Source organism: Peromyscus eremicus, chromosome 7, assembly GCF_949786415.1.
Source record: "Peromyscus eremicus chromosome 7, PerEre_H2_v1, whole genome shotgun sequence".
Taxonomy (NCBI): domain Eukaryota; kingdom Metazoa; phylum Chordata; class Mammalia; order Rodentia; family Cricetidae; genus Peromyscus; species Peromyscus eremicus.
The window spans coordinates 51477017-51490491 of NC_081422.1; the positions used below are offsets into that span (position 1 = coordinate 51477017).

At 41.3% G+C, this 13475-nt stretch overlaps 1 protein-coding gene across 1 annotated transcript in view; it reads left to right on the forward strand.

Moving 5' to 3' along the window:
• Window positions 1-13475, forward strand: part of Ptpn9 (protein tyrosine phosphatase non-receptor type 9) — a 90258-nt gene that overhangs the window by 48340 nt on the left and 28443 nt on the right. Inside the window, exons 2-5 of the mRNA XM_059267940.1 lie at window positions 2419-2562; window positions 5295-5384; window positions 6069-6193; window positions 10112-10217. Coding sequence (XP_059123923.1) covers window positions 2419-2562; window positions 5295-5384; window positions 6069-6193; window positions 10112-10217 — 465 coding nt within the window. The remainder of the gene's footprint in view (window positions 1-2418; window positions 2563-5294; window positions 5385-6068; window positions 6194-10111; window positions 10218-13475) is intronic.

Genomic DNA, 13475 nt, shown 5'->3' on the forward strand with positions numbered 1-13475 from the left:
CTCGTTCTGATGCTGGCCACTTACTCTACAGATGGAACACAAATGGATTTCTTGGGGAGCATTCTAAATTTGTTCTGTTGTCTTCTCTGAGACTCAATTCTGTGGTCTGGCTTCATTTGTGGGACAGTATGATCTTCTGAAAGTTTTTCTTCATGATCTGTTTCTTAACTCTTTGACACCCTGTGCTTGGTTAGTTTTTCTGCTTCTCTCTTCAAAGTGGTATAAGTTAAAGTGCCTCAGTTGCAAGGCTCTAAAACTCACCTGTGCTCCAGGCCTTGGACTTTCCCCTGGTTTCTAAAGGTCCTTTGTGCTTTCCTAGAAAATCTGGGATGAATCAGGAGCTATGTTGTAAGGTATGCTGATCCTTCTGGGATTCTAGTTTGATAGTTGTTTAAACAGTATGTAGCAATTTGGATTGGGTTTGCAAGGGAGGATTGTTGCCAAGTCTCTGAAGTAGGCCGTTGCCCTTAGCCTTTATTCCTTCTTTTCTTTTTGTTTGTTTGACAGGGTCTCATATGTCCCAGGCTTGACTTCTGTGGAGCAGAGGATGGCTTCAAACTCCTGATCTTCCTGTCTGCCCTCCCCAAATGCTGTGATTATGGATATGTGCCAATACACCCAAGTCTCCTTTTCTTTCCTTTCTTTCCCCTTTCTCTACCCTATTTCTCTATGGAGCCTTGAGGCTAGCTGTGTAGACCAGAGTGGCCTAGAACTTTTGGCCAATTCTTGTAGCTAGAGTTTTCCTGCCTGGCCCACAGTCAGGACAAATCTCTCTCACCTGCCAGTCCCACGGCCGCTCAGACCCAACCAAGTAAACACAGAGACTTATATTGGTTACAAACTGTATGGCCATGGCAGGCTTCTTGCTCACTGTTCTTACAGCTTAAATTAATCCATTTCCATTAATCTATACCTTGCCACATGGCTCGTGGCTTACCGGCATCTTCACATGCTGTTTGTCATCGTGGCGGCTGGCAGTGTCTCTCTGACTCAGCCTTCCTCTTCCCAGCTTTATTCTCCTCCTTGTCCTGCCTACACTTCCTGCCTAGCCAATGGCCAATCAGTGTTTTATTTATTGACCAATCAGCAACACATTTGACATACAGAACATCCCACAGCAAATTCTTCTGACATTTTTTTGCTTCTTGAGTGCTGAAATTACAGGCATGTATAACCCTTATCTTTCTTTCTGTCACTCTTTCTGTCACTCTTTCTGTCACACACACACACACACACACACACACACACACACACACACACACACCTTTGAGGAAAGGTCTCAATTATATAATATAGTCCTGGCTATGCAGAACATTCTGTCTTTAAACTCTCAGAGATCTGCCTGTCTCTATGCTGGGTACATTTAAAGGCATGTGCCACCATGCCTAGCCCCCCTCCCCTTATTTTTCAACAGAAAAATTAGTGAAGAGAGAGTTCCTTAGTCAGTAGTCACATAGTCGGTTGAGTCTCATGCCATTGAAGTAGCTACTGTTTAGTATTTTTCCTTGACATTGGTGGTAGCTTAAGAAAGAAGTGTGGCTTAGTATGAATGAGTAGATACATCTTTTTGTATTGTTTTGTTTTGTTTTTTTTGAGACAAGGTCTCACTAAACAGCTGTGGTTGTCCTGGAACTCACTTTGTAGAACATGCTGGCCTTGAACTCACAGAGATCCTCCTGCCTTTGCCTCCTGAGTGCTGGGATCAAAGGTGTGTGCTACTATGCCCAGCTGAGTAGATACATCTTAACTGTGAGTTGATTGATTGATAATGTGCATGTAGTTAAAGTTCAGGAATTTCATCATTTTCTGAACCAATATCCAAGAAAAGTTTCTAGATGGATAAAACAGAACCACAATGCAGTAGTCTTTTAGCCAGTCAAAATATATATGCACAAAAATCTCAATTTAAATAATTCTAAAATAAAGAAATAGCTGTTTTGGCTAAAGACAGGGGTACTGGTAGAGTGCTCTAATTCCCAACTCTTAGGAGGAGTTATTTCTCAGTATTTCTTCGTGTATCCCAGACCTGTTTCCTCTCTCTGAACTGAATCTACTTTCTGGCCTAAGATATAAAGAATAAAATTACACAAATTTTAACCCTTTTAAAGTATTTTTCAATTAAAATTTGAAATTCCTGTTATTTTTCTATCTGTGTGTGTGCACACTTGTGCAGTGGAGGTCGCCATGTGGACCTGACAGTGAACTTGGGCCGCTGCCTTGCCCCGCTGAGCTGCCTTTCTAGCTGCCCGCTCCTCTTGTTTTTGAAACAGGGTCTCATGTGGCCCAGACTGTCTAAAACTTGATATGTACCCAAGTCTTGTTTGGGGAACAAATAATAATTTTTGCCTGCTTGTTTCTTTTATGTTTCCAAAATATGTTCTCTTTTTCCTCATTATTCTCACTTTGTTTGTTAAACAGGCTACTAAGCAGTTTCTTGAGGAGATCAACAAGTGGACAGTTCAGTACAATGTTTCTCCACTCTCTTGGAACGTGGCTGTCAAGTTCCTCATGGCCAGAAAGTTCGATGTGCTCCGTGCCATAGAGCTGTTTCACTCCTACAGAGTAAGTGAACCGGGACAGACGGACTGTAATGGTTGAGCTAAGTACTGCTGTTCTTTCTGCTATACTTCACACACAGTGATTTTCCTAGTTCTCTCCATACCTGTTAAAAATGGGTCAGTGCCCACCAGCCCTGGGAGAGCTGAAGTTGGACTGGCCAGTTCCTGGAAACACTGCTTATGCACCCAGAGCTTGCTTGGAGACCAGCATGCTACGGAAGTACTCGGAAGTCATCCTGTGACAACTCCTTCTTGGAGTTTGAGGCCTTGCTCTCTTCTCTGCCTCCTGGCTAACCTATTTACCTATTTGGTACACTTCACAGATATTTAAGGTCCTTTGAAATTTTAAAAAGCTGCCATTCTGATGAATGCTGAGCTTAGCCATTCAGGAACGGGGGCGTGGGGGGGGGTGGCTGCACCGGAAAAGAAAGACAGATGCTTTAGCTAGGCCCTGTTCTTAGAAGTATCTTTTTTGTTTGTTTGTTTGTTTCGTGTTTTGTCTTTTGAGACATGTTTTCTCTATGCCCTGGAACTCAATTTGTAGACCAGGCTGGCCTCAAACTCAGAGATTTTCCTACCTTTGCCTCCTGAGTGCCAGGATGAAAGGCGTGTGCCACCACTTCCCAGCCTTAGTAGTGTTTCTATGCAAACATAGCTACATCAACCTTTTGCAGTTTTTAAAAATTTACTTTGTTATTTAATATGTATGAGTATGTATGTGCACCATGTGCATACCTGGTGCCCATGGAGGTCAGAAGAGAGCATTGGATTCCCAAGTACTAGAGTTACAGAAAGTTGTGAGCTGACATTTGGGTTGTTGGAGATGGAGACATGGTCATCTGTCTACAAGAGCATGGGTGCTTTTAACTGCTGAGCCAGCTGTCCAGCCTCTTGATAATTTTTTTGTTTTGTTTTGTTTTTCTTTTTTTTTTTTTGGTTTTTCGAGACTGGGTTTCTCTGTGTAGCTTTGCAGCTTTCCTGGAACTCGCTTTGGAGACCAGGCTGGCCTCGAACTCACAGAGATCCTCCTGCCTCTGCCTCCTGAGTGCTGGGATTAAAGGCGTGCACCAACACTGCCTGGCTTGATTTTGTTTTTCAAGACAGGGTTTCTCTGCATAGCCTTGGCTGTCCTGGAACTCTCACTATAGACCAGACTGGTCTCATAGAGAGCTGCCTGAATCTACCTCCTGAACGCTGAGATTAAAGGCCTGCGCCACCACTGGCTATAATTTTTTAAAGATTGATTTTTGTGCTATGTTTGCTTTCTTTGTTTGTAGCATCTTGGATAGAAATGCTGTGTGTTATGCTACTTTGTGATTAGAAAATTCCTTTGAAGAAATACAGTTTTTTGGGGGGCTGACGGTTTCAAGATAGCCCTGTTGTCTTGGAATTTGTTGGGTTGGCTTGAAACTCACAGAGATCCGCCTTCCTCTGCCTCCCAAGTGCCAACTAGAGACATGCATCACCATGCCTGGCTACATCACTACAATTTTAACTGTGCCATGATTGCTACTTAGAGAGTAGACAATTACAGACATGTTCTGATAAGGTAGTAGTACTAGGGAAGAACTTTTCATTAAGCAAAGGAAGCGTTTCTAGAGAAATAACTTCTAGCTGGACATAGTGGCTTACTCTTTTAATCCTAGCATTCAGGAGGCAGAAGCAGTTGATTCTGTGAATTCCAGGCCAAGCCTGTTCTATGTAGTGAGGTCTAGGTCAGCCAGGGCTACATAGTGGCACTCTGTTTCAAAACAAACAAACAAAACACCTAAGGGGTGTGTGGGAATCAAGGACTGGTCAAGTATGGTAAAGAAGGCAGAAAGTATGGGCTGGAGAGCAGCTCAGCTGTTAAAGGTTTACAGCCAAAAATACAAGGCACATACCGTTCAAATGTCCAGTACTAGAAAGTAAAATTTAGCTAAGGCGGAAGGTTTAGTGGGAGTCAAGGCATGGTAAGAGACTGAGTAAGAGATTGAGAGCACAGATCAAGAAAGCCAGATCATTAAGGCCTCAGAAATCCATTAATGATACAAGCAACGTGATAGATTTTTCCATATTTGCATTCCAGAAAGATTTTGACACAGTAGGTTTTGGAGAGTATATCTCAACTATTATCCTTGAGTCAAAAGAATCAGTTTGAAGACTGTTATACTTACAGGGAGAGATAATGGCAGTATTATTAAGCACATAATGTCAGGGGAGATGGAGAAAAGTGGACAAATTCTAGAATTCAAATGGGTAGGAGCTGCTTAAACTGGTGTGTGATGAAAAGGAGTCAGGTATTCTGGGTTGGGACTATCGAGTCTATGAATTGCTGGCATTTGTTAATTTAGGAGACATTGAAGTGGGGTGGGTTCATGTAAAAAGAAAAACATAGTTTTAGTTTGTCTGTGCCTTTGGAATATCTAAATAGACATTGTCCTGTAAGCAGCTAGAATCTGAGTGTGGGTTAAAGAGAAGAAATCTGCACTAAACTAGAGATTTCTGAATGACCAAACTAGAGCTGACTATTGGACGCATCAGAGCAGATGGTCCTGTTAAGGTAGCTTTGGACAGGAATTTTGGTAACAGTAAGCTGCCCTGGAATGCATAAAGCGTATTGCTAAGGCAAAGGAATTCATAATTCATTTAGTTGACTTCTGATGTCTCTTAGCTCTGAGTTTTGATGGCTTCATAAAGTTGTTCTGGGTATATTGTATTTTCATATTAATTTTCTCTTTATTGTTTCCGTTTTAGGAAACAAGAAGAAAGGAAGGCATCGTGAAGCTGAAACCTCACGAGGAACCTCTTCGTTCTGAGATCCTCAGTGGGAAATTCACCATCTTGGTGAGTCTTTAGAGCTTGTCTCGTGCTTTGTGACTTCCTATTGTAGTTGTTGTACTTTTGGGGTTTTTGTGCGTAGGTTCCTATCAATACATTTTGCTAGTAAATTATTCTAACAATAATTGAATTATTACTAATTAAAAATTGTTAGTTATTAGTAATAGTTGAATTATTGAGTTATGGAGCAGTAGACTTAAAATTTTTCTCCATTGGTACTTTAAAGTTGTTGGTCAGCGTCTGGGAAGGGTTAATAATATGTGAGAACATATTCTTACTTAATGGAAACTCTCCATTTATAGCGATCTCTTGGCCTCTCAGGTAAATGTGTAATAATATGTTTATGGTAGCCTAGAAACCATTATCTTGTTCTGTTTCTCTCTATCCTGCTGGGAAATTAGTTACAAATCCAGTAAAGAATTACTTTTAGGTTGCTCTGGCTCTGCAGTTGTAAAAAAATGTGATTTTTTTTTTTAAGCCACAAGAATATGGTTCAAGGGAATGCTGAGAGAATCAGACATGGATAATGATAACATTTCTCCCTTTATGGAAGATAGATGCAGATAAAGATGGAAGAAGTTCTTTTAGTAGCTCTCTTCATTTATCAAGTCTTATCCAGCATAATAAGTCTAAATGATTGTTGTGATTTTTTTAATTTGATTCTAAATATTTCTTGTTTCTTTGCTTTAGAATGTTCGAGACCCAACTGGAGCCTCCATTGCCCTTTTCACTGCCAGGTTACATCATCCTCACAAGTCCGTCCAACATGTGGTACTTCAGGCCTTGTTTTATTTGCTAGACAGAGCTGTGGACAGGTGAGCACTGGTTGGTATCTGCATCATTACGGAAGTGACAGTTTTGAGGGATGAAATTCACAAGTGCTTTCACTGTGTCCCTAGGATGCAGCCTGACAGTCTAGGAGGAGAACACACCTCATGTTTTGAAGAGTGTTTATTTCTGGTGTCTTAGGATGCTGGGTGCTCTTGGTTTCCATCCCTTTGCCTATTTTAGGAGTAACAGAAGCTGGGAAAGACAATTCATAACAGTTGTTTGTACATTGAGAATGGTTTATTTGAAGAAAGTGAGGAGGAAAGGAACTGTGTTGATTGCTTTTGTGTGTGTTTTAATATAGGGCATTCATATGCTAAGTCATGAGCTCTATCATTAGGTTATACCCTAATCCCTCTTTTTTTAAAAATTTTTTATTTTTTGTTATTAACCTTTAACTTTGAGATACTGTCTGACTTGTTGCCCAGGGTGGGCTTGAAATCATTCTATAGCTCAGTCCAGATAATGAATTTACTATCTTCTTACTTCAGCATCTCAAATAGCAGAGATTATAGGCCTGTATTACCTGGCCCAGGTTATCTGTTTGTTGGTTTTGTTATATTAAAACCCTCTTGGGGCTGGAGAAATGGCTCAGAATTGTTAAGAACACTGGATGCTGTTTTAGAGGACCCAGGTTCGATTCCCAGCACCCACATGGTGGCTAATAACCATCTATAACTCCAGTCCCATACATCAATGGCTTCTTCTACCTTCTGTGACCATCAGGCATGCCCATGGTGCACAGATATACACGCAGGCAAAACACTCATACACATAAAATAAAAATAATAATTAAAAAAACACAACCCTCTGGGATAACCTGGCGATACACAGGGTTAGCTACTTGCCTAGCATGTGGAAGACTCCAGGTTCTGTCTCTAGTATGGAAAAACAAAGATAAAATAAGGCAGGCCCTGGCAGATCTCTGATTTCGAGGCCAGCCTGGTCTACAGAGCAAGTTCAAGGACAGCCAGGTTACACAGAGAAACCCTGTCTTGAAAAAACCAACCAACGAACCAACCAACTAGTCAAACAAACAAAACCAAGTAGTACCTGCAGTCCTAGCACTCTGGAATCAGAGGCAGGAGGATCACCACAAATGTGAGGTTTACCAGGTCTACATAGTAAGTTCCAGGCTAGCCAAGGCTACGTAGAGAAAATCTGTCTTAGTAAAAACTAAACCAAACCAAGTAAACCAACTTGGGAGTTGGTGTTACGTGGCTCAGTGGTGGAGTGCTTGCCTAGCTTGCCTGCTACCCTGTGTTCCCAGTGCTACTAAAATAAAGAAATAGCCAGGTGGGTTGGTGCACACCTTTAATTCCAGCATTCTGGAGGTAGAGGCTGGTGGGTCTTTGAGTTTGAGGCCAGCTTGGTCTACATAGTGAGATCTAGGCTATCCAGAGCTATATGGTGATTCCCTGCCTGAAAAAAAAGAGGGTGGGGAGTTTGGGGTGCTGGGAGATGGCTCAGCAGTTTAGAGTACTGGCTAATCATTCAGAAGACTGGGTTTCTATTCCCAGTACCCACATGGTGCCTCACAACCATTGGTAGCTACAATTCCAGGAGAATCCGACACCATCTCTGACCTCTGTGGTTACCAGACGTGGTGCACATACATACATGGGGGCAAAACACTCATACATATAAAGGAAATTAAAAATAACCGTTGGCTTGTTGGCCTGTTATACCTGTAAGCACTTAGGAAGTGGGGGAAGATTCTACTATTTTGAGGCAAGCTTAGGCTGTGAGAAGAGACTCTGTCTCAAAAAAGGAGCAAAAACCAAACAAAATAAAATAAAAAAAACCCTGACCACAGCCTGTGGGGATTAGACATTGTGGTACCTTAAAGACTGAGGTGGTAGCAGTGTGAGTTTGAGGCTAGCTTGTGCTACATAGAGTTCCAGAATGGTCTTGTTTTTTGTTGTTTTGTTTTGTTTTGTTTTTTTCAAGACAGGGTTTCTGTGTATGTAGCCTTGGCTGTCCTGGAACTCAGAGATTTTGTTCTTCCTGCCTTGACCTCTCGAGTGCTGGGGGTTAAAGATGCACCACTACTGCCTGTCTTCTTTGTTGTTGTTGTTGTTGTTGTTTGTTTGTTTTTCTTTTTTTGAGACAGGGTTTCTCTGTGTAGTCCTGGCTGTCCTGGAACTCACTTTGTAGCCCAGGCTGACTTCAAACTCAGCAATCTGCCTGCCTCTGCCTCCCGTGTGCTGGGATTAAAGGCGTGTGCCCCAACCCCCAGTACCAGTCAGTGCTTTGTTTTGAGACAGGGTTTCATACAGCTTTACCTGGCCTAGATTAGGGATTTACAAATTGAGAGTAGCCAAGAAACTGTCTGAGGTGGGGCTCTCTGAATAGTTAACTAGTTACTGTCTTGTTGGTTACTTTTAAAGCTTTTAGCTTCTCCTCTTGATACTTAGTGGGAGATAACATGCAAAGCCTACACATGCTGTTATTCTGAAAAGGAGAAGTAGCCGAGGAGTGAGGACCAGTAACTTCAATAGACTTGTACTCCCTAAGTAGCAGTTTGGAATTTCTCAGCCCTCAGTCTTTAGGGATACTTTCCAGACTGTGGAGACTTTTGAAATGCCCCGTGAGTTTAGGAGAATGAAGGAAAGCCGCCTTTCTCAGAAAATCTAGTATTGACCTCCTAAGTAGAAAGATAATGCTGTCATGGATATTCACTTATCTATTCCCTGTCTTCCTCGGAGGGACCCTTAACCTGTCTTACTGCTTTGCTTGCCCTTCATGTACTCCCTTTCTTTGAAACAAATGCCATGGACTATGTTTTAAACTTTTTGTATCTCCTGCTGCATGTAGCTCAAGAGTCAAACTTAGTGGGAAACAGTTGGCTATCATTGTGACACCTCCTAATGTATACCAAGAAAGCACATTATGTTCTCTGTCATTCCATGTGTGTTCAGCAGATGAGAAATTTCGTACAGACTATAGAACCTGGATCATTATGCCCTGTGGTTTCTTCGTATTTTATTTATTTCCCGTCACTGACTTGTTTTAGGCCCCTATCTTGAGAAGAAAATCTGTAATTCTTTTAAATGGCCCTAGTTGAGCTTGTGGAGAAATGGAAATTCTCTAGACCTGGATGATCTACTTGGTAATTATGCCTCATTTGACAGCATCTGTGATCTGCTGAATGATAGTCTCTGTGGGGTTATGAAAAAGGAATCAAGATTAATACTAATGCATTAGGGGCCAGTAGAAATAAATTCTGCCAGAAAAACTTCCGTGCATTTTAGAATAAGTGTTTATGCTTTTTTTTTCTTTTTAGAAAGTTAATTCACTAATAATGAGGTATATTAGATACACAACAAACTTTAAATTTACATACAGGAACTGAATTTTGAAGTATTTTTATTCACACATAATTGGCAGGACTTGAGATTTTTAAATGTTAGCTTTCAGTCAGGAGATCCTTCTTAGATTTTGTAGAAGTATGATGCAAAGATGCGGACACAAAAGAATAACCTTGAGGTGGCTCATACCTACAATCCTACCAATAAGGAGAGCGAATCAAGAGGATTGCTTTGACTTGGAGGCAAGCGTGAGTTACACAGCGAGTTCAAAGCTAGCCTGGGCTGCATGAAACTGTATAAGTGTAAAAATTTGCTCTCTAGAAATAGTATGATCAAATAATTTATTTCTAGACTGGCAAGATGGCTTAGTATCTGAAAGCACTTTCCATACAAACTTGAGGACCTGGATCTCATGGTGGAGGGAAAGGAGGGAACCAACTCCTGAAAGTTGTCTTCTGATCCCCACACTTGCTGTGGCACTACCCCCCCCCCCCCGCCCCCATGGATGATGTTAAAAAACATGTAAGGATCTAGTTTAACTTTGAATGAAACATTTGTATTGAATTAAATGTTTGTTTAATAATTGGTTTACAGCTTTGAAACTCAAAGGAATGGATTGGTGTTTATCTATGACATGTGTGGTTCTAATTATGCCAACTTCGAGCTAGATCTTGGCAAGAAAGTCCTAAACCTGCTGAAGGTAAGGTTGTAAAGAGGGAATCCTTTTAAGTCTCCTTTTCTCTTTTTATTCTTTGGGGAAATATTTAGGGAAAATATAAACTTCAGACATTATGTTCAGTTTTAAATGTCACCTATATATGATAATTAATATCTGCTTCCTTAGAACAAGAAGTGGTCTTAAAAGTCAATTTGAAAGATTTGAGATGGCCTAGTGGGGTCATACCAGTAATCCAAGCACTTGGGAAGCCAAAGGCAAGAGTAATGCCATGGGTTTGAGCTAGCCTGGGCTGTACAGTGAATTCTACTTCAGCCTTGGCTACAATGTACAATTCAGACCAGCCTGAGCTATATAAGGAGTGAGATCCTTACACACACACACACACACACACACACACACACACATTCACTCTCTCTCTCTCTCTCTCTCTCTCTCTCTCTCCCTCCCTCTCAAACCAAAACAACAACAACAACCACAACAAATTAAACAGAAATAAAGAAAATGGAAAATCACAAGCAAATCCTTAGCTACAAAAGTGTGTCTTTTCCAGAGTTTTGTGGAACAGGCCTACCTACAGCAACTTTCTAGACATGTGTTGGCTGAATTCAGGATGAAATGTGTTAGGCATTTCACTTTAGTGTATGTAAGTTCATTTGGCCTGTTTATATTCATGTAGAATTTTCCACATATATAGATGTGTAAAAGTCCTATACACTTAGCTTCATAGTTTCTTATCCCTAAATCTTAGGCCTAGTGGCTTGTTTTATACATATATGTATACATGTATGTGTTTGTGTGTGTACAGATGCACTTGTGTGCTTGTGGGTATGGTAGAGAGCAGATAACATTAGGTGTTGTCCTCAGGCATGTCATCTACTTTTGAGACAAAGTCTGTCATTGGCCTGCAGTTCACCAGTTAAGCTAGACTGGCGCACTCACATGCCCCAGGAGTCCTCCTGTTTCTGCTTCACACTTAGCAATTTTGCATTAGTTGTAGAAAATGAATTCAAATCCTTGTGCTTGTGGGGCAAGCACATTACCAACTTAGCTATCTTCCCCAGCCATAAAGGTATTTTTACTCTTTGTATTTCAAAGATAATGAGGTAAGGCTTAGGATGTAGTTCAGCTGGTAGCATTCAGAAGGCCTTGTATTTGATTCCAAGTACTTAGTATCAGGAGGTGGAAGCAGGAGGATTAGAAGCCCAAGGCCATCCTTGGCTACACAGCAAGTTCTATGCCACCACAGGTTGTTTTACTATTGCTGTGACAAAACACCATGACCAAAGCAGGTATGAAAGAAAGCATTTAATTAGAGTCCATGATGGTGGAGCAAAGGTATGGTAGTAGTAACAGTTGAGAACTCACATCTTGATCCAATAGCTGGAAGGAGAGCACACTGGAAATTGTACCAGTCTTTTGAAACTTCAAAGCTTGCCCTCAGCAATACACTGTCTCTAACAAGGCCACACTTCCTCATCCTTCCCAAACAGTTCCACCAACATGGGATCCAGTATTCAAATATATGAGCCTCTGGGGGCCATTTTCATTTGAACTACTAGAATGGACTACATGAGACCATGTCCCAGATAACAACAACAACCCCCTACTCCCTAATACACAAAACTTCATTATGATGTGTAACTATTTAATATGACTAGGGAAGATTGAATGACATAAAAATAGCTATGGTAGTACATGCCTATAATCTCACCACTCATGATAAGATGTGTTCAAGACCACCCTGGACTACATAACCAGATCCTTTGTCTCAGAAAACAAAAATATGCAAGTGAAATAACATAAATGTTGAGGAGCTAGGAGTGTAGCTCAGCTGGAAACTATGCACTTGGCATTTGTGAGGTGTATGGTCATGGGGTTATCATACTAGCACTTGGGAAGCTAAGGTGGAAAGACTGCCAAAAGTTTCGTGCCAGATTGGGCTACATATGCGTACCAGCCCAGCCCAGGCTGCCTATAGACAAGACCCTGGCTTCAACTAAGGTAAAACAACAAAACAGAAGAAAAAATATTTGGGTCAGCTTGTCCTAGAACGGGAGAAAAGCAGAGGGAGGTGGATCTCTGTGAGTTTAAGGTCAGCCTGCACTACATAGCAAATTCCAAGCCAGTCAAGACAACATAGTGAGACCCTTTCTAGGGGAGAACAAAAAGGCACTTGTGTTTCTAGGATAGTGTTTCAGAAACTGAATTGACTAAAAGGGTATATGTATATTTTAAAGTATATAATGGGGGGCTGGAGACATGGCTCAGTGGTTAAGAGCACTGGCTGCTTTTCCAGCACCCACCTGGCAGCTCACAGCTGTCTGTAGATCCCGTTCCAGGGGATCCAACATCCTCACATCCTCACAGCAATGCACATAACATAAATTTTTTGTTTTGTTTTGTTTCTTTTTTTGTTTTTGTTTTTTTAAGAAAGGGTTTCTCTGTGTAGTTTTGCTGCCTGTCCTGGATCTCGCTCTCTAGACCAGGCTGACCTTGAACTCACAGAGATCCACCTGTCTCTGCCTCCCGAGTGCTGGGATTAAAGGCGTACACCACCACTGCCCGGCATAACATAAAATTTTTAAAAATAGGGGCTGGAGAGATGGTTCAGAGGTTAAGAGCACCGACTGCTCTTCCAGAGGTCCTGAGTTTAATTCCCAGCACCCACATGGTGGCTCACAACCATCTGTAATGAGATCTGGCGCCCTCTTCTGTATACATAATAAATAAATAAATCTTTAAAAAAAAATTTTTTTTTTAAATAAAAAAAAAGAATATGTAATGGAAGATGCTTCCTAAAGACACCTTCAGTGAACAGGTCTACCAAGACTTTATGAGGTAGCTTCTTTTCTCTGTTTGGTCCTATTGTGACATAGGGTCCCTACGTAGTATAGGCTTGCCTAGCGCTTGCTGTGTAGACCAGGCTCTACACCGCCCAAGGGCTGGTACGGTACAGTTATTTAAGTGGACTATGCCTGTTCTCTTACCTTTTTACCCTGATGAAGATGATGTAGTGTAATGGTTTCTGTTACCCATCATTTTATTGAAATCAATGTATTTCTCCAAATTGATTAGGCACTTAAAGGGGCTTTGGGTATTTAGATCCTGAAATAAATTCTTGTGTCCTTCAAGGAAGGGATAAAAAGTAGTTTTTAAGTCTGAATGAAGAAGCCTTTGGAGAACCTTGTTGTGGGTGTTGTGTGGTCTGTGTAAGAAGTGTTTGTAAATACCAAGACTAACTGGAGCTGGAGGTGGTGGTGGCGGTGCATGTCTTTAATC